Source organism: Schistocerca piceifrons, chromosome 2 (genome assembly GCF_021461385.2).
Source record: "Schistocerca piceifrons isolate TAMUIC-IGC-003096 chromosome 2, iqSchPice1.1, whole genome shotgun sequence".
In the NCBI taxonomy this organism is placed as follows: Eukaryota; Metazoa; Arthropoda; class Insecta; order Orthoptera; family Acrididae; genus Schistocerca; species Schistocerca piceifrons.
Genome location: NC_060139.1, coordinates 434,959,092 through 434,981,572, shown reverse-complemented (window position 1 = coordinate 434,981,572; position 22,481 = coordinate 434,959,092). Strand labels below are relative to the sequence as shown.

Sequence of the window (22,481 nt, the reverse complement as noted above, 5' to 3'; positions counted from 1 at the left end):
ATGAAACCTAATATATTGAGCTGAAGAGCAGGGTGTACTGCATCTGTTCATCTGATGTGCTTTTCTCCTATTGCAGTGGTTCACTGTGTTATTACTTGTGATTGGTACTGAAAGTAATTATCTTTATAGTTAAATAATGTGAACACTCTTTAAGCTGTGTGATCTGCATTTTTACTACATCTCTATGCGCTTGCCACTATCATGTTACATTAGCTCTCATCATTTGGACTGTTGTTTTTATCCTAAGCATTTAAATGTGTAGTGTATCTCTAACTCAGAAATAACAACAAATAACTAAAAAAGTTCAAGTGGACTGCATTAAAAATTCATTTTGTTCTGTTTGTGATACTTCATTCTTTATTTATAACTGTATAAGACCTTGTGATAAAGTAACAGTGTCATATCATCCGATGGTGTCTCTGCAGACTGAACATTCTCCATAGAATATTGAAGAATAACCATGTTCGAAATCAGGAGTCTGTTTGCCTCTTTATTGTTGAAAACTTTGATAGAACTCGCCTGAAACAGGGAACATGTTAATTTTGATTTATTCTTGGCTTAATGTGAAATTTAATCATTGTGTAACATGTGATTTTTGCTGTTTGTGAAGGTTGAAGTGCACTTATGGTGTATGCAGTTCTTCCTCTGCGTGCTGCTAATGGCAGTTTGTTTCTCATGGTTGATAGTATAGAGTAGCCAGAGAGAATAACTGAATCTATTGGCTTGTTTTGGTAGAAAATACTAATTGATAGCTTTAGTTTTTGGCATGAATAGTAAGAGTTGATAATTGATCTGGCTATAATGGGTTAAAGGTTACTTGTTTTCATGTGTGTTTTGTTTATTGTATGTTTTTCAGAATATGACAGGATTTCTTGGGATATTGTTTCGTATTCTGATGTTGTCGTTCAGTTGTGAAATGGCATTGCTGACAAATGTGACTGGGGGAACACTGGCAGTTGTACACACATGCTGAAGACATTTATCAAATACTATTTTATCACTGGTTTCACCATGTAGCTTAATCATCCCACTCATTATTTGTTGCTTTCACCTCCCATCATTCACTGTCCAAACAGTTACCAATTGCAGCACACAAGATTAAAGCTGCCAGCACCATTAAGTGCACTTTTATCAAGACGTATCATAACTTTCATGCTTTTCTTCAGTGCCAACAAAGTGCTAGAGGCATCCTGTGGCAATACTTTGAGATATTACCAGTGTTTTTTACTTTTATTTTTCACTGATGGATCGATAATTTTTTTAACACGTGTTACATAAAACAGATTCAGAAACATGGTCTCATTGCCATTATGTTGGCTTTTGAAGATACATGTTTTTGAGCACATGTTTGTCTATCAAGAAATACAGAATTTTAGAGATAATATAAGAAATGGTCTCGTAATTATTGTACTGAAGAAAAAATTGTAAAAAAAAAAATATTGTAAACATCATTTCCTTTTCTTCCATTCCCTTGTAGTAATTGAATCGTTACCAGAATGTTTTGAATTCAACTGTAAGAATAAAAGCTGAAGAACCAAACTATCTACCAAACTTCAGCTATCCACGTTGAAGATAAAGTTGGGATTCATATATAAAGAATAAAATGTACTTTCATCAATTGCAAGAGTTAGAAATGCACAAAGATGTGAGCACAAAATTTCCTGTATGTTAAATGGAAAAGTACACAAGGAATCTGTTACTGGAGGCAACAGTACTTGGGAATTTAGTGTTACTTTTTTTTGTATGAGATTGATAACTTCTGGACACAATTCCACTGTATAACATGCAAGAATAACATCCATCTCACTCAGGTGAAAGTTAACTACACTTCATGTACTCTCATCTTTTGTAAGTAAGCATGTTGGCTCCGTAGTAAAGATGCTGCACTCGCATTTAGAAGGAATAAGTTTCTAATACCTTTCAGGCCATTCAGGTTTGGTTTTTCTGTTGTTCCTATTACTCTGTCAAGCCCATGCGATTCCCCTGAAATAGTCATGGTGTTTCCTGACTCATGCTTGTCCTCTTCCAGTTTATTCTCTCTCTCTCTGGAAAAAAAAACTTACTTTGTGTTTCTGTAGACCGATTCTGTTACCTTAATCAACATTCCATTGCATGCAACACCTACTGGGCACCATGTTTTACCTTACCATTTTCCTATCTTTTCTCTACACCTGTACTCAGCAAGTTACTCTGTGGTATGTGACTAAGGGTATATGGTGTACCAAAGTCATCCCCCCGCCTCTTCTGCCACCCCTATTCCTAACTGTGCTGCTGCTACGTTCACAGGTGCGAGTCCTGTCTCAGGCATGGATGTGTGTGATGTCCTTAGGTTAGTTAGGTTTAACTAGTTCTAGGTCTAGGGGGACTGATGACCTCAGATGTTAAGTCCCATAGTGCTTAGAGCCATTTTGAACATTCCATTGATGAACATTCCATTGTTAGGAGATGGGTTCTGAAAAGAATGAATGTTAGCATTTCTCTGTACAGACCCAAATTTCTTGTGATTTTTGCTATTATGGCTGTTATGAGAGATCTATGTGTAAGGAAATAAGTTTTTCTTGGCTTCTAGCGGAATGTGGGCTCTCAGAATTTGTGGTGATATGTTTCTGTGATGTAAAACATCTTTCTTGTAGTGTCTCCAGTGCAGTTTGCAGTTTTTGTATTCTCTATTGTTGCCTAAGCAAACCTGTGATGAAGCAACCAGTTCTTTTTTCCTCGCAGTTGCATGAGTACATGTACTTGCATGAGCACAAGTGTAATTGATGCCATTTACATTAACTCGCATCCGTAGCTCTTACTTTCACCCATTTTTTGGAATCTCCCAGTTTAGTTACAGCTGTCACTATTAGCACCATCCCTTAAATTTCTCCCCACATATCTCTAGTAATTGATTATATATAAACTTTACTGAAAAAACTGATTTTAAAAAGTAGAATGAGGAGCTTTTCTTTCTTGAAATGGGCTCACTCTTAAATGTGGATGATAAATGTGAATTGAGATTATTTTCAGAAGCAGAAACTGGTACAGCAGTTCAGTGCAAAAAAGAAAAAAAAAAACACTTGATGTTGATATTTTAGTCTGATGCTGCATGATCATTTATCTACTTTTTTTAAAAAAACTTCATGTTCTGTGGATCCATGTTGAGTGTGTGTTACTCAGATATAGAATGCGTGCATTATGTTAATAACAATTACAAACTTTTACTGAATTGTACACTAACTTATCACACCACAATACGGATGTTGTGATATGCAATACTATATTGGCAGCGAGCGGTTCATTACGTCATCATATGTACAAGTGCTCTCGTATTACAGTAATGGTACTCACATATTTTAAGGTGCAGTGTGTAGGTCATTACTGATACCTCATAACTTACGAACTATTACCGGCAACATATCCCATATCATTCCTTCTTATCTGTGAAGTGTTAAATGATACTGGAAATTCCTTTTTGCCTTAGGACTTTTGTAAAAGATAATGTTTTAGCCTTTTGAAAATTTCTACAGGGGACCACCACCAAATATGACGCAAGCTTGTAGGGAATTGTGTATCTTGATGTTAGAGTAATTTTTTTCCTTTGGGTACTGAGTAGAGACGTTTTTATCTGTATAAATCCTGTTTTTGTGTAACATCAGGGCAGTCCTGCCATTGACGCATCATGTTCAAGGTACCCGTTTCATGAAACACTGTGCCCTGCTGCGTGAACAAGTCCATAACTGCCTGCTGCACATCCTCGTCCAACAGGAATTGTCAATGCTTTTTCAAAGGGCTGCAGGCATAATAATCACATGGGAAGAGAGAAAGACTATAGGTCAGATGGTCAAGCATCTCCCACTTGAGTTGGCCTAATTCTGTCTTACTAGATTTTTCCAGTGTCGCGCAGCACCATTCCCCGGTGATGTAGACACCACGTTCCTTGAAATGAATAAGCCCTGGTAATCAAAGAACAGACTGAACATCACCTTTTGAACAGATGGCTGCCTCTTGAACCTCTTGGAATGAGGGGACAATGGATGACACCACTGCATCATCAGCACTTGCAAGCCATTTCCCAGTGGTGGCACCAGCTTTAGTCTCGTGCGACAATACACTCTAGAAACTTTTTGCCCTCAGTATTGAAATGCATCAGATGCTTCAGGCAGTCAGCCATTCGGCTTTATGTGCTGCCCAGGGTATCCATTGCCTGCAGATCTTATGGTGGCCTAACTCCTGCTGGATAATGTGTTGCAGACTACCAAAGCCAATACGGAGAGCCTTTTGGAGTGCACAAATGGTTATGCGCTGGTCCGCTCAATTGCACCATTGACAGAGTGCTTGTTGTTGCCCACAATGGATGAGGCTGGCCACCAGATCAGAAAGCAAGTTGTGTTTACTTGTGACCAGCACAGAACTTATCGCACCATTTGACAGACATGCTGCCTCATAAAGTTTTTCATTCTGTCATGGATGTGTCCTGTGTTTGTCCTTTGGCAGCTAAGAAAAGAATAATGGTACATTGGTCTGGTTTGGACATATTTGCTAATAATGTCGCCATAGTTCATGTTATATAAAATGTAAAAGTCGGCAAACCGATTGCACACAATTAAAAGGAAACGCACAGTTTAACCACTTTCTAAGGCTAAATCTGATGGACATAGACTATTGAAACCTGGTTAATGTATTTTTACTTTTATTTATTTTATTATTTTTTTTAATTGTGTGCAACTGATTGGCTGGCTGTTACATTTTATATAATTGCATACATGGCTGCTGAGTTCACAGCCACAAAATGTTTAAAATGGTTCATGTTTCTGCATTTACTGCACGCACATCGGAAAGACAAGAATGATACACTGATCCATTGCCTACATGATACTGCTTATATACCTGCACTGGAGTCAAGCTATGTGGTATATATGCTGCAGCATCACTCAACACTTTTAAACAGAAACTTTTTGATTGCCACTTACAGATAAATACAACTGAACTAACAAAAATAGCCCCCCCCCCTTTTCCACAATTTAATCATACTCTTGCACAAAAGGAACAAAACTATCCAGCCCTTGTGAATTAAAGGTGCTAGCACACAAATAAGGTTTTCTTTTCTTTTTTTTTTAAATCCTTCTGCTCCGTAGGTGAACTTGTAAGTACATAACGTGTGTGCTGTTGAGTTAAAGGTATTAAATTTGGATGTAGCTTAAGTTGTTTCAAAAAAAAAAAATCCATTTATGTAAATGGCCAGCTTGTAGCCGTGTTTCCACAGAGGAAATGTATCTTATTTTTGAACCTGCTGACACTAACCACATCATAGTGAGTTACTGTGAATGTAAATTACGAAACATACAAAAACTAAAGTAAACAAACAGTAAAATTTTCGAAACTTCCTGGCCGATTTAAACTGTGTGCCGGACCAAGATTCGAACTTGGGACTTTCTGTTAAGTTTGGAAGCATAGGAGACGAGGTACTAGCAGAATTGAAGCTGTGAGGATGGGTCGTGAGTTGTGCTTGGATAGCTCAGTTGGGAGAGCACTTGCCCGCGAAAGGCAAAGGTTCCGAGTTAGTCTCGGTCCAGCACACAGTTTTAATCTGCCAGGAAGTTTCATATCAGCACATACTCCTCTGCAGAGTGAAAATCTCATTCTGGAGTAAAATTTTCTGCCACACAAAAGTTTCTCAAAGACGTAGACTTACACATTAAAAATAAGACTGGTTGAATTCAGTCTCCAGCCGACATTGTATCAATACAATCATATCAGACTTCTCCTAAGGATTCTGCAATATACTTTGTATGAAACATTTTTTTTTTTAATAAAATTTCGGGACTATGGTAGCTAAGTTATGTGCCAGTTTTAATTACTTCTAGCAGAGCACTACCAGAGCTGTGGGCCTTATTGTTTCATAAATCTATAATGCTGTAATCACCACCTCTACAAAGAAAGGATATACTCTTGAATCATTTGCATGAGGGTAATCTAAACTATTTCCAGAATGAATTTCCACTGTGCAGGGGAATGTACACTGAATTGAAATATCCTGTCAGATTAAAGCTGGACTCGAACCTGGGACCTTGGTAGAGCACTTGTCCATGAAAACCAAACAGAGCTGTGCAAGCATGACTCAACTCAGCCTCACAGTTTTACTTTCGCTAGTCCCTTTCTTTTTAAAACATGTAAAATGTGGACATGTATATGGGAGAATCATGAAAAAAAGAATAGAGGTGGAGGCTATATATCTGAATAACAGAATGGTTTTAGACCAGGGCACTCATATATTAATGGAGTATTCACATTACAGAATCTAATAAAGAAGAAATCCATTGCCCCCAAGAAATTACTTCCCAGAGGGAGGCAGATCCACTAAGTCTTCATGGATTTGCAGAAGGCATATGATATAGTGCCACAAAACAATCTGTAGACAAGCATGATGAATAGTGGTCTGTCAACTATTTACATCAAAGCAGTTAAACAGTACTATACAAACTGTGTAAGTGCTGTCAAAGTGAGAAATTCAGCGTCATTCGAGTTTCATGATACACTATTTAAAATCTATGTGGAGGATGCATTTAAGGCATGGAGAAACAAATGTGGAGGCAGTAGGAGTCACTGTGGGTGATGAAATCTTGTACACACTTCACTTCAATGATGACCAGGTCATCATTGCAGGAGACCAGATTGATGCTGAGAACATGCTTCGGAAGTTAAAAGAGGAATATGAAAGATGGGGCACTATAATAAGCATGACAGAAACCAAAGATCAGAAAGTTGACGACAGTACCGTAGAACATCTGGATGGTGAAGCTAATAAGATCAGGGGGTGTAAGTCATTTAAGTACCTGAGGGTTATGATGTCATCAAACAGGAAAAGTGAAGATGACGTAAATAATGAAATAGGTCTGGGCAGGAGGGCCATACAAAAATTGAACTCTGTCCTGTGGAATAACAAAAAGTACCGAACAGATGATATCATTCAGCTGTTGAAAACATCGCTATGTACAGAGCAGAAATGTCTGTAATAAACAACATTCAGAGAAACAAGTTGCTTGTACTAAACATTGACTCTGGAGGTGAAGTTGTGGCATCTCTAGCTGGACTGTGTACCAAATTCATCATAAGAGAGGCTGTGGGTGTCAGTAAATCAATAATAGACACCGTAGAGATGAAACTCCTAAAATGATTTGGAAGTCTAGAAAGGATGGTCAATTGCGTTTGAAAGTCTAGAAAGGATGGTCGATTGCGTATTACCAAACAGTGTGGCAGTTGACCTCAGCAGAAAGAAAAAAGTGTGGAGCTGGAGTCTTGAAGTCTGGGATGTCATTGATGCCGAAGGACTACAAGGAGGAGACCAGCACAATTGGAAGAAGTGGAAAATGGGAAGCAAGAAGTGGTGCCAGTTGTAGATTACTCACAAGATTATGATGATGATAAGAAAATTTAGACATGTCATGTGACAAGGATTTTAAGTGCAATTGATGAATTTCAGAAATGGTTTTAGGATTTAAAGAGTTTTACAAGTCATACGTAATTTCTGCAATGGCAGGGTTGTAGATGGAGATTTTCACGGCAGGTGGTTTAACGATGTGACCCATAGTTGTCTCTTACAGGTGTAATAAGGTGGGGCTGGGTTTTAATAGTGTGAATGACAGTTTTCCTGTAAAGTAATTGGGAAGATAAAAAGTCTACTCACCAAGCAGTAGCAGGAGAACACACATATAAAAAAGGTTTTAAGTATGCAAGCTTTCAGGGCCAGTGGCGCCTTCTTCCAGCAGAAGTTTTGAAGAGTAAGGAAGAGGGGTAAAGGAAAAGAACTGGAGAGGTTTAGGAAAAGGGACAGAGTTCAGAAAAGTCATCCAAAACCCTGGTCGGGAGATTACCGGACGGGATGAGAAGGAAAGACTGTAACATTGATGTCCCAGTGAAGAAATCTCGTGCAGCTTGTTTTGTATTATCACAAAATTGGGGTGAGAGTTTCACGCTTATGGTATGCAAGTTAGCATTGCAATCAGTAAAACAAAGGCATAATTGATTGCATTTTAGAAAAGCTGAGTAGTTGCAAACAAACAAGTGCTAGTTGTTTTTTGGTGCATTTACTCCAAAAGACATGGTTTTGGGCTCTGCCAATCATCAGATTTCCTGGTGTAAACAATGTAACAAATAATTTTTTATATATTATCTTTCTTAAAAAAAAAAAAAAAAGCTGTGATGTGTTTTGATGTGCCTATGTGCAGGCGCACAAATGTACATTTGGTTGTTATTGGTTATTGTTTATATTTTTAGTAAACATATTGTCATTTGCACAGCCGCATGCAGTAGTATGGTGCCCTCTTGCACCGCATGGTTTACCTAGAAAGTTAGAGTGCAATGAAGTAACAGTTTTTCATAGTCCTTTGCAAGACCGACATTCCCAGTCTCCAAGTTTAAATTAGATGTAACACCTTTTGGTTCATGAATGTACGAGTAAGAAACAAGCTGTTAAGTTATTTTTGCTGTGAAATGTTATGTATTGGTTGTGACATTTAGTTAAATTTTGCACTTTCTTGTTATCATTTGGTGTTTTATAAAGAAAAGTGTAATTAATTATTTGTTATATTGTTCACACGAGGAAATCTGATGATGGGCAGAGCCTGAAACATGTCATTTGGAATAAATGCACCAAAAAACAACTAGCATCTGTTTGTTTGCAACTAACTGGCTTTTCTAAAATCCAGTCAGTTATATTAATAACAATGGTCACATACCTCTACTGGTAGTTTCAGGCCTACATCAAAAAACAAAAGTATTTTTTGTTGCAGTGAGATCTTTTCACAAAATTTCAGTCACCAATTTTCTCTTCAGAATGCAAAAATATTTTGATAACTCTCTCATACATACTAAGAAATGACCATTGTAATAAGAAAAATTAAAGGTTGCACGGAAATATTTAGGTGTTTAATTTTACCATGTGCTGTTTGAGATTGGAACAGGAGAGAAATACTTTAAAAGTGGTTTTATGAGCCCTCTGCCAGGCAATTAAGTGTGAATTGCAGAATAGTCATATAAAGTCAGAATGGAGTCGAGACAAAATTGTAGTGATGAATTTCTGGAAAAATACCAGGGAGTGCTCTCTGAACTGAAAGCAGTCATTTTTAGTAGGAGGAGTAGGTAAAAGGCAGTATGGCTTCCCATTAAAAGTTAAATCTATCAAATAGAGTGAAGTTTAACTCATTCTTGCAAATTTATTGAGAGCATGATGGCATCCCTAGTAAGGTTGATTTTATGTTATGTGCTCCAGCAGTGAAGGAAAAAATCTGTGACTGTGGTAGGTGGAATAAACCAGCAATCCAGTGGCTGAAAGCTACAGTGGAAGAAACAGGAAGTGGTGGAAGGGCTGGTTAGAAGATCTGGCAATAGTAGAGGTAAGCGGATTGGCTCTGAGCACTATGGGACTTAACTACTGTGGTCATCAGTCCCCTAGAACTTAGAACTACTTAAACCTAACTAACCTAAGGACATCACACACATCCATGCCCGAGGCAGGATTCGAACCTGCGACCGTAGCAGTCGCGCGGTTCCGGACTGCGCGCCTAGAACCGCTAGACCACAGCGGCCGGCGTAAGCGGATTAATAGGTAGTTCGCTCAAATGTGTTTTACAATGTCGCTTTACAAATGGAAAGAAAACTGTCTCAGTATCAGATTTGGTATGGACGTTACAGTGTAGGATAATACTGTAAAGAGACAGAATGGGGTTCAGAAGTGTATATGCCAGGGCAGTGTATTTTTGTAGACCTTTCACAATTTTCCAGTAATACCAGAGTCTGATCCAGTTTGTCGTGGACTAGAAATTGTTGTAACTGGAAAATTTGGAAGCCTTGTGAAAGCTACAGCTGGAGCTCAGCATTTGTTTAGTAAAGTCACTAAGCCAAATACTATAGGCTGTGAAGGATTTCAGGAAAACTGTTTGAGATTGAGTCATGGCTAAGAGAAGAGGTCAGTACAGGTAGGAGGAACAAGAGTTCTAGCCAAAGTGTGGGAGGGTATACAGGATGCACACAAAGATAGTAGTAGAGAAAGGTAGGAAATAAATGTTATGGTAGGTGTGAGATTTGGGTATTACAAATGGAGAGAAGGGGTGTGGAGGTATAACATCAACAGTTATAGTAACTATTATTATTGTCATAATTACAACAAAAACATTTCATAATAATTAAATGCATCAAATGTATGATTTTGAGTGGAGCACAAAAACATTTAAGTAAAGAAAACCAGAGTGGAAGAGTACTATGATACCTCCATTCCCTGTTACATGCCAGTGAAGAAAAATAATCTATAAATAGCACATACACCATAATGCATGATAGTTCCACATCTACATTTACATACATTCTCTGCAAGCCACCATATGGTGCGTGACAGAGTGTACCCTGTACCACTACTAGTCATTTTCTTTCCTGTTCCACTCGCAAATAGAGCAAGGGAAAAATGACTCTATGAGCCCCCATATGAGACCTAGTTGCTCACATCAAGTCTTCGTGGTCCTTACATGAAATGAAATGTATGTTGGCAGCAGTAGACTGGATCTAGTCAGCTTCAAATGCCATTCTCTAAATTTTCCCAATAGTGGTCATCAAGAAGAATGTTGTCTTCCCTCTAGGGATTACCATTTGAGTTCCTGAATCATCTCCACAATACTCTTGTGTTGTTTGAACCCACTGGTGACAAATCTAACAGCCCATTTAAGAATTGCTTCAATGTCTTCCTTTGATTCAACCTGGTGTTACAGTGGTACAAGTTGTTATTTGAGAAATGGCAACATGTCTGACTTCCTTCTACTATAGTGATGAAAGATGTTCATGGAGAAATTTGATTTTAGTTACTTGTATGGAAAGGGATGCCTAGTGTGCACAATTTTCTTTTCAAATTTATGTGCAGATATGATAGAAGAAACGTGAACACAGTCCATCAAGAAGACCCAACCACGAGTGAGTGTCTTTACGTGCACTGAAGAAGTCCTTTACACTTTGCTGTCACAGCTTGGGGATGCTGTGGGCTTCAGATAATAATAGCTCCAGTCGACAATAGTCTCATGCCAGGTCAAAAGAAGCTTGTTATAGAGTTCGTTGTTCACTTAACGTATCTCCCAAGACCTGTCACTTGCAGAGTCGTCATGAGTCACTTTCAGATTGTAAAGAGAATTCTGGTTAACTGGTGTTATAAAAGTTTAGAAGAAATGTTAAAATACAGAAGAACTATTGAAAACATGGTTACATGATTTCATAGCTCAAGGATAGAGAATACGATCACCCTTACAGCCCTCAACCTGCTGCAGTTGAAACGAAGTCCGATAGAAGAGTTGGTGGTACTGCATAGCAGGACCACTGCATCAAGAATCTACAAAAAGGCAATTGTAAGTAGATATTCATGGTAATTGACACTTCCGTTAATGTCAAGGTGACAGATCACTTCATGGAATAGGTACCTTCCGTAATGCTGACCACAGCCCAAATGAGACTGTACTGTTCATGTGTGGATCCCAAACACTTTAGCAGTAATCAAGAATAGGTTACACTAGCATCCTATATGTGGTCTCCTTTACAGCTGAATCACACTTTCCTAAATTCTCCCAATAAACCAAAGTCAACTATTTGCCTTTCCTACCACAATCCTCACATCTTCATTCCATTTAAAATTGCTTTCCAACATTATGCCCAGATATTTAAATGATGTGACTATGTCAAGCACGATACTACTAATTATGTATCCAAACCTTAAGGGTTTGCTTTTCCTACCCATCCACATAGTTGTTTCAGGGTGAAAAGAAGAGTGTGCAACATTGGGAAACATACAAAAAAGGTGAAGCAGGCATAGACTTCATTTTACTAGTGGGTCACTGGTAAAATGCAATTAGACTACAAATGAGATTGCTTCCAAAACACTCTAGCAACCCATTCTAGAATATTTCTCAGCTGTACGGAACCCACACCAAATAGGGCTACCAGAAGACGTAGAACATTTACAGAAAAGTGCACCTAGAATAGTCACTGGTTTTAGGAAGAAAGATAATTCAGTTGAGGTGGAGATGCACAATGATTGATTGATCTGAAAATAGTTTGTTGTCCGCCACAGTCACACTTATTTCAAACAAAATAACAGTTTTAGCCCGTGTAAGCTATCCTCAGATCATAACTCACATTGACTATGAGGTGGATGGAAACCACGACATGTGTTTTCTTATCTGAGAAATGTAGTTTCCACAGTGGTGGAGTTGAACCACTGAATGTGTTTTATCATCTGAGAATGATAGTGGTGGGACTGAACTACAGCATGTGTTTTATTATATGGGGCTGGTTGATGCCAGCCAAAACAAGTTCTTTTCCATTTGAAGCTAGTGTGACTGTTCCAGACAATAAATTATTTTCAGTCAGAGGTTCATTTGGTACATGTGAGAGCATTAAGGAAACACTGAAAAACCTCAGCTGGCAGTTAACTGAAGATAGACTCAACCAGCCCCTGAAAATCTACTTACAAAGTTTCAAAACCCCCTATTAAGTGAGGAATCTAGGAATATATTACAGGTCCTTGCTCATCAAAAAGCTTCCCACACTCCTTATGCAAGTAGAACAGGAAGAAAATGCAAATATATGGTACAATGTGAAATACCTTCTGACATGCACCTGACACTGATTTGCAGAATATGGGAGTAGACACAAAAATGGGAAGTGGCAGCATAAAAAACAATGGGAATGAAATGAATAGGCAACAGAAAGATAGAAGTAAGACAGCCGTAAAAGATAACACAGGTTTGGGAGATAGGAGGCCTGACTGTGAAATGAATTTGCATGGCTATAATGATGGCATAGAAGGGGTCGTGGAGGCATAATGGCTTGCTTTGTCTACCATCTCCAGGTCTTTACTGAATGCTAGGTAAGATCCATACACCATCCATTCATAGTAATTAAGACAAGTTATCCACCATAGTGTATTAACTTAAAATGTAGTTCATTTACATTATTTATCTCCACGATGGAGATATTATTAAGGTGAAGGGTATGGCAGGAACTTATACTAGTGATTATTTGTGTCGTAGTCAGACTAGAAACATTGTATGATTTCTAGTGCTTCCCTGCTATAGTTGACAGAAGATATATTTTTGGATTTTGAGCTGGAATTTTCAGCAAGATTGGATACCCAGTAATTAGCTTCTAGAAACATTACATTCATATATCACATTTTTATCATTAATCCATGAGCAGTAATTAGTATTTTTATAGATGTGAATATTACTAAAATTCCAATGTTTTTGTCGGGTTTTAAATCCTCAATTCTACAGGAAATAACGTAACATTCTCTTAAAATTGAAGATTATTTTACATACTCTCAATAATTGTAGCTACTTTTTCTCTGTGCTGATACAAACTGAGAGGTAACCCAAATCATAGTAACTAATAAAATTCTAACAAGTACCATATAGAAATGGGAGAAGAGTATTTAGGCAAACAAAGGCTTAAGTGCAGTATTACGGTGAGTTGAGAGGAAATGTTAGATATCAAGTTCCCGTCTTCTAGGTTCAGTGAAACTGGTCTTAGGTGGGAGGCTTCCAGTTGCTCATGTAGTACAGCAGACTCTTGGGTCTGTTTTGTCATGTGGAGCAGCTCAGCGATTGAGTACTGGACATTGCCAAGTTAAACAGTTGTCTTATGTCCACTCATATGTTCTGCCAAATTACCACCACAAAACTGATGGGTGACACAAATTTACTCATATTTCTCTCTCCTTAGCATCACAACAGGTGGGTCTCCCTCATCCTGGGGTCTGAGTGATTTGCTCTTCCTTTTTAACCTTCCACCGAACTGCACCCCATCTCCAACCGCACCTGCCAAGGACTGACCTGTTGTCTCCAAAAAGTAGGATAGTGTTGTGCAATTTGATATCTGTGTACTGGCAGTAGTGACAATACTGTTTGTGACAACTGCAACCAAGGCAGCATGTGATTACAATTAAATTTATTTCACAGGTTAGGAACATTGCAATATAGAATTTTTTTAGAATTACAAAACTGTACATGTACTGTGACCATGAGAGAATTCTTAGTTTGGTGTAAAGCTGCCACATGCTGCAATCAGAGCTTGCAGAAGTTGTGGCTTAAAATCAAAGAGAGACTGGATATCATGCTGGGGAATACAGTGCTGTGCAGTTTGCAGGGATGTCCACAAAACATCAGCACTGGTTGCAGGAGGACCAGAATGAACCAGACATGTTCAGTGGTTGACATGTCAGTGAATGTGCAGGTCAAAGAAGCACTATTTGTTTTAAATGGTCAGTCCACTTAAGGTTGATACGGATAGTTACTCCTAGATATTTTATGGCAGATAGTTTCCAGCAGTGTTTCATCAATAGTGTGGCTATACAGAAGTGGATTTCTTTTCCTATGTCTGCACAATATGTAACGTTTATTTACGTTCAGTGTCAGCTGCGAGATCCTGCACCATTCATCAATTCTCTGGCGGTCATTCTGCAGATCGTAACTATCTTCTGGTGTTGCTACTTTGTTATAGACAACCGCATCATCTGCGAACAGTATTAGAGAGCATCCGATGCTTTCTACTAGATCATTTATATATATTGTAAACAGTAACATTCTATCACACTTCCTTGGGGTACACCGGAAATCACCTTTACATCTGTCGATTTTTTTTTTTTTTTTTTTCCTCTTAAGAGCAAAATATTGAGTTCTGTCTGAAAGGAAATCTTGAATCCAGTCTACTCAAATACCCAATAAGCTCGTATTTTTTTCAGTAAACGGCACTGCAGGACAGTGTCAAATACCTTCCTGTAGTCAAGGAACACAGCGTCGACCTGAGAACCAACCATTGTCTACAGCACTGTGGACCTCATGAAGGAACAGAGTGAGCTGAGTTTCGCAGGATCTAGGTTTGCAGAATCCATGTTGATTTTTATAAAGGAGATTTTCCTTCTCTAAGAACATCATAATTCTTGAGCATAAAACATGATCTATAATTCTACAAGAGATTGATGTCAATGATATATGTCTATAATTGTGTGCATCTGTCCTATGGCCCTTCTTAGAAATGGGAATGACCTGCACTTTCTTCCTGTTACTAGGTACTCCTCAATCTACAATAAATTACTGCTAGAAGGGGTGCAAGATCTTTCGCATGATGTTTGTAGAATCTTGTAGGTACCTTATCTGGTCCTGATACTTTTCCACTTCTAAGCGATTGTAGTGGTTTTTCTATTCCACAATCGGTTATCTCAATATTTGGCATTTTGATGTTCATACAATGATTGAATGGGATCTTCCACAGTAAAACAATTTTGGAAGACTGAATTCAGTATTTTGGCCTTCTCTCTATCATCTTCCGTTTTGGTGCCAGAGTGGTCACTGAGTGAATGAATCGATGATTTGGACCCACTTACTGATTTTACATACGACCGAAACCTGTTAGGGTTTTTAATCAGATCAGTTGACAAAGCTTTACTTTCAAAGTCATTGAATGCTGCTCTCATTGCTCTCCTTATGCTTATTTTCATTTTGTACAACTTTTGTTTGTTGGTTAGGTTTTTACTTCTCTTTGATCTGTTGTGAAGTTCTCTTTGTTTACATAGCAGTTTTCTAGCACAGCCATTATATCATGGTGGGTCTTTCAAATCCCTTGAGACCTTACTTGGAACATACTTGCTTAGGACATATTGCACGATTTCTTTGAATTTCTTCCACATCTTCAGCCTCGTTACCAAATATTTGATGCTGACTGGTCAGATACTCTGAAATTTGTGTCCTGTCACTCTTGCTAAGCAAAAATATCTTCCTACCTTTCTTAACATTCTTAATCAGACCTGGTCTCATAGAAACCATCACAGCCTTATGATCACTAATACCTTCCTTTACATTAACTGATATGATAAGTTCAGGTCGGATTTTTGCCAGGAGGTCTAAGATGTTACCCACATGATTTGGTTCTCTAACTATCTGCTCAATGTAATTTTTGGACAAGATATCCAGAACAATGTCACACAAATCCCTGTCTCTGGCACCTATTTTGATAGCATGACACTCCCCATCTATATCTGTCAGGTTGAAGTCACCCCCTGTTACAGTGGTATGATCAGGAAAATTACTAATGATATTCTGCACGTTCTTTCTGAAGTGCTCTACCACTACAGCTCCTGACCCAGGCGGTATATAAAAGCATTTGATTACCATTTTTGATCAATCTTTGATACTTAACTTCACCCAGATTAATTCACAATTGGAATCCATGATAGCCTCACTAGATTTTATTGAATTCTTTACTGCAATAAACACGCCACAACCATTGGAAACTAACCTATCCTTATGATAAATATTTCAATCTGAACTTAGGATTCCATAGTCATTAACATCCGGTTTCAACCAGCTTTCTGTTTCTAATACTGTATGTGCATTATTACCTTCAGTAAGCGATAGTAATTCTGGGACCTTTACTTGGATGCACCTGCAGTTTGCTAAAATCATATTAATCTTTCCTATCACTGATCTGAGACGATGAATGTTCTCTGTGGACATTCTGTCTAATTTATGAGGCAAATCGTCTTTGATTCCAAGGGAGGGTTTTTATAACCTAAAAAAGCCCCATGTGCATGCCACACATACTCTGGCTGCTACCCTAGTAGCCGCTTCCTGTGTGTAGTGCATGCTTGGCTATTAAGGGGAACCTGCAGTCAAGAAATTGACTTCAGATACTATAGCAGAGTTGCCTGAGCCACTGGTTTAGGCCTTCCACCCTGCTCCAAACCAGAGGACCGCAATAAATCCTGGGAATGATGCTACAAATAGACAGCTTAGCCTGCACCCCATATGAAATGTAAGTTGCTTTTACCAGATCAGCCGTCTGCTGAAAGAAGTAGAGGTTGCCCTTAGAAACCAGGTGGCAGGTATCATTCGTGCCGACATGTGCCACTACATGCACCCAGTGCGCTCGACAGCTGCCAGCAGGGTCTCTTCCACATCACGGACGAGACCCCCTCCTCCTCTCCCTCTCTGGCAAACATACCGAGTGCATGCTGGCATTCGTTCCTGCCTTGCCTGCTATTTCCCTGAGAGGCTCCATCACTCATTTAGCATTGGAGCTACCAATGACAAGCATATCCACCCTCAGCACATGTCCGGACTAGGCAGGAAAATCGACTGCTGCCCCAACAGGAGAGGCATCTCGTGCTGGCTCAGAGTTATTATCAGCAGTCGATAGCACCTCGTATCTATTGCTAGGCGTAGGGAGCCAACCATGTGTAAGTGGCTTTAATTTTTTTCTGTGTGTAGATTTAATGTATTTCCACTGTTTCTTGTACACTCCTAAGTACAGAGTGCTTCCCCCCCCCCCCCCCCCCCCCCCAATCATTGTTATGGAACAGAAATCTGTGCCCTTCCTCATCACATAGTCACTACTTGTGTATTTAGTTGCAACAGCTGCAGATATTGAACCCATTGTGCACTAATACTTCAAGAATGGAGCAGGTCTTTGATAATGGGTTGTACGGAATGTGTTTAATGCTCAGTGAACCACAGTTTTCTTTCTCTGTGTTAGAAAATTTTTTCTTCGTAAGGAATGACATGAAAAAACTGTTCTTGCCTTCTATTGTCTTGGTAATGTACCTTCCCATTTCGGAGCAATTTAGACAACTTTAGCTCATTTGAAAATGAAATTCAATAATCACTGAAATGTTTGTTGTTGTTGTTGTATTCAGTTCAGAGACTGGTTTGATGCAGCTCTCCATGCTACTCTATCCTGTGCAAGCCTCTTCATCTCCGAGTAACTGCTGCAACCTACATCCTTCTGAATCTGCTTAGTGTATTCATCTCTTGGTTTTCCTCCATGCTTCCCTCCAGTACTAAATTGGTGATCCCATGATCCCTCAGAACATGCCCTACCAACCAATCCCTTCTTCTTGTCAAGTTGTCCCCCAAATTCATCTTCTCCCCAATTTTTTTCAGTACATCATCATTAGTTATGTGATCTACTCATCTAATATTTAGCATTCTTCTGTAGCACCACATTTTGAAGGCCTCTATTCTCATCTTGTCTAAACTATTTATTGTGAAACAAATACTAACAAAGAGAGAGAGGGGCTGGCCAGTACTTACCTCAGCTCAGTACAGCCGATAGATACACATAAAACAGAACTGAAAATTTACATTCCTAGCTTTCGGAACTTTGTTCCTTCATCAGGGAGGAGAGAGGGGAAAAAAGGGAAGAAGGGAAAGTGGATTCAGTTACTCACAACCCAGGTTATGAAGCAACAGGGAAAGGTAAACAGGGAGGGTAGCAAGGATGGAGGCATGGTTGTCAGAGGGAAGCCAAAGATATTCTACTGTAAGTACTGTGCCAGCTTCAAACCAAAGAGGATGCATACAGAAGTAAAGAGGTGTATAGTATAAAGATAAACACAACTATGTAGGATGAAAAGATGCGTGAATGGCTAAAGAGGAAAGGGAAAGAGGAGAAGACTGAAGAGTGAATGGGAGTGAGGTTGTTTAACGTAGGTTCAGTCCAGGGGGATGGCGGGATGAAAGGATGTGTTGGAGTGCAAGTTCCCATCTCCGCAGTTCAGAGGGACTGGTGTTGGGTGGGAGAAGCCAAATGGCACATACGGTGTAGCAGGTTCCTAGGTCCCTAGAATTATGCTGGAGGGCATGCTCCGCTACTGGGTATTGGGCATCTCCTAGGCGGACAGTTCGTCTGTGTCCGTTCATGCGCTCAGCCAGTTTGGTTGTTGTCATGCTGATGTAAAAGGCTGTGCAGTGCAGGCATGTCAGTTGATAAATGACGTGTGTAGTTTCACACGTAGCCCTGCCTTGAATTGTGTATGTTTTACCAGTAGCGGGGCTGAAGTAGGTGGTTGCCTTTTACATCGGCATGACAACAACCAAACTGGCCGAGCGCATGAACGGACACAGACGAACTGTCCGCCTAGGAGATGCCCAATACCCAGTAGCGGAGCATGCCCTCCAGCATAATTCTAGGGACCTAGGAACCTGCTACACCGTATGTGCCATTTGGCTTCTCCCACCCAACACCAGTCCCTCTGAACTGCGGAGATGGGAACTTGCACTCCAACACATCCCTTCATCCCGCCATCCCCCTGGACTGAACCTACGTTAAACAACCTCACTCCCATTCACTCTTCAGTCTTCTCCTCTTTCCCTTTCCTCTTTAGCCATTCACGCATCTTTTCATCCTCCATAGTTGTGTTTATCTTTATACTATACACCTCTTTACTTCTGTATGCATCCTCTTTGGTTTGAAGCTGGCACAGTACTTACAGTAGAATATCTTTGGCTTTCCTCTGACAACCATGCCTCCATCCTTGCTACCCTCCCTGTTTACCTTTCCCTGTTGCTTCATAACCTGGGTTGTGAGTAACTGAATCCACTTTCCCTTCTTCCCTTTTTTCCCCTCTCTCCTCCCTGATGAAGGAACAAAGTTCCGAAAGCTAGGAATGTAAATTTTCAGTTCCGTTTTATGTGTATCTATCGGCTGTACTGAGCTGAGGTAAGTACTGGCCAGCCCCTCTATCTCTTTGTTAGTATTTGTTTCACATCTTATATGAGGTTTTCCATTAATCATTTAAACTATTTATTGTCCATGTTTCACTTTCATACATTGCTACACTCCATGCAAATATTTTCAAAAAGGACTTCCTGACACTTAAATCAATACTCGATGTTAACAAAGTTCTCTTCTTCAGAAACGCTTTCCTTGCCATAGCCAGCCTACATTTTATATCCTGTCTACTTGGACCATCATCAGCTATTTTGCTTCCAAAATAGCAAAACTCATCTATTACTTAAAGTGTTTCATTTCCTAATATAATTCCCTCTTTGTCTCATCAGTCAATAACCAATTCAAACTTTTTCACCCTTAGTGACTCACCTGTATTTCTGACATATTTATTACTCTCCTAACTTCAGTCCCTTTTATTGCCCTCTTCATCTATGTATGTCAGTGGTGTTCTAAATAAACTGTCATACTCAAAATTCAAGCAGCCGTGTTTTACATGTAATAGCCCATTTTCATTAGGTTGACAGTTACATTTTGTACTGTACTATGGAGTGTTCAAAGGTTCACACAAATACTGTCGCAACATGTTTGATTCAGCAGACCAGCCATGGAAGTATTGTTGCCAGTCACTACTATTTCAAGGGAGTAGCTTTGGAATTAGGAGGGGAAAACACAGCAACAATTGAATCCTTAGACGATTCACTGAATAAAAAATCCCTACAGTCTCTTCTAAGGAGCTGAATTTGCTCAGTTCTCTTGTCACTCGGTAGTCATTGGGCTCTATAAACAGGAGTATGTAGTGTTACATATTCTATAGGTATATACTGACATAGGTGATAGGTTTTTCAAGGAACTTGCAAGTAAATGACTTAGCACAACTGTGTTTGATTATAAATCCCTTCTTAGTATTATTTTTTGCTTGTTGTATCAAACTTTTATCTTCCTTATACATAATTTAGTTAATGCTATTTGTTTACTTAGTGATTAAAAACAAGGCACAGAATTTAAACTTCTTGGATCTTACAAAAATATTAGTGTTTTTGTGTGTTCAGCATATTACACAATATCATACTTACATACAGGGAAGATGTAGACGTACGTAGGCTCTACCTGGACTATGATTTATGTATAATTATTGTAATTTGTATGTAAAAATCACTTAATCGATAGTTTCATCTCTTTATTATTATTTTTAAAAAATGTTAAATATGTAGACAGCAATATAAACAATCATGTGTAAATAATGAACACATTATTCACTGTCTTTCAGAGAACCATGTCCCAGCAACCAGAATCTAGCTTGAAGACAGCTGATGACCTGCCAGATACTGTGCTACTCAAAATCCTTTCGTATCTGCCATCGGAGTACTTGGTGCATTTTGCAAGCAGAATATGCACTCGATGGCAGACACTTTGTGGAGATTACAGTGTTTGGCAAGGGAAAGAATATGTGGTCACGGACATTGGTATAACGAGAGAGGATTCAGAAGTAGCATGTGCTCTGCAGCAGTGTCCAGGTGTGCGACATGTAAAATTCCTGCGCCCAGTGAAACCATCTGTCTTGCAAGCCGTTGGTTTTGATGGCATGCTTCAAACACTTGTCTTTCATCCTGCACAGCAGATGTCAACAGAAGTGTTACATCAGTTATTTGAGCGCTGCCCTCACATTGTTGCTCTTGGTGTACCATCTGATGTTTTGAAGCGGTCTGATTGTGTACAACTTGTGGCTAGCCTAGAACGCTTGCAGCAACTGGCTGTGAAAGCAGAGAATCGAGCTGGTTTAAACTTAGGGATGCTAAGTGAGGGTTGTCCACACATCACAGATGTTGATGCTATGGAAGTAGTGTGCAATCCGGTGTCACTTACATCTTTCTTAAAAAAGAAGGGTAGTCAGTTGCATGCACTGTCATTGTGTGGTATGACCACCAATGGGGAATCAGTCTTGCCCCTACTGGAACCATGCCACACAAACCTCAAGAAATTATGCATTACTCTGGAGAAGGCAAGGGCAAAAGGATTTTCCAGCACGCTGCCATTGCTTGGAAGGTTTGAAGCAATTGTAGAGCTTAAATTACTGGAGGTGAGTTTGCAGCTGATTACTGTGTACGATGCATGTCTAAATACACAAAATTTTCCACAAAAATGTGTTTCAAGTTTTCGTCTAAATATTGAGGTGTGCCGGCTCATTGGTCCCTCCATTAAAATTGCTGGGTTGAGTACTAACTTTATTCCAAGTTTCCTCCTGTCGTGAAAGAAAATATTGTGACTCCTTTGTAACAAAGCAACATTATCTACAGTGTCCATTTTCTTTTAATGTCAAGACTCTCTCTACACTACATTTAAATATAATTATGTATAATAAGGCTAATATCATTGATATATACATTTTATTTGTCCAGGTACCTGGAAAAGTGTCAAATGAATTGACAGAAGCATTTTCTGGAAATGGACTACGTCATTTAAAATCTGCTTGCTTCAGAGATATACATGGATTGAGAGGGGCACCACTTGCGGCACTCCTCCGTAATCGACCAGAACTGCAACATCTGGACATTAGTGGGTTAGTATAACTTTTATATCTTTCTATAACTAAAGGATATTGTCAACTTGGAAAAACCATTTAGATATGGATATTTTTGTCTGCTTCAAATGTTGTGTGTATGTGATTGTGTGTGTGTGTGTGTGTGTGTGTGTGTGTGTGTGTGTGTGTGTGTGTGTGTCTGTGCAGCAGCACTCAATTTTGAACAAGATTTTGAATATAATACTTCCATGAAAGTTTTCCATACATCTTCAGTCCTACTGATTTAAAATATTTGATTTCATTAATTAGCAAAATCTTTTTTATGAGAATTTTGTGTCAGAAACTGTGTACACTGCGTATTGTCGCAGTTAATCTGTGGTCAGTGAAACAGTGTGGATTGGGAATTTCGGTGGATAAACTTCTGACAAGAGGGAAACCATTACCA

The 22,481-nt window shown here is 39.1% G+C and overlaps 1 protein-coding gene across 3 annotated transcripts in view; it reads left to right on the top strand.

Annotated features, from left to right (window-relative positions):
* The window catches only part of LOC124777161 (dynein regulatory complex subunit 6-like), a 41,854-nt gene that overhangs the window by 1,285 nt on the left and 18,088 nt on the right, over nucleotides 1–22,481 (top strand). The window contains exons 2-4 of one of the 3 annotated variants that reach the window (XM_047252467.1): nucleotides 14,753–14,887; nucleotides 20,786–21,595; nucleotides 21,915–22,075. In XM_047252467.1, the coding sequence (XP_047108423.1) occupies nucleotides 20,792–21,595; nucleotides 21,915–22,075 (965 nt within the window). In that variant the 5' untranslated portion in view covers nucleotides 14,753–14,887; nucleotides 20,786–20,791. Of the gene's footprint in view, nucleotides 1–9,285; nucleotides 9,375–14,752; nucleotides 14,888–20,785; nucleotides 21,596–21,914; nucleotides 22,076–22,481 lie in introns of those variants that run through there. The other 2 variants (XM_047252468.1, XM_047252466.1) reach the window with 2 other exon arrangements.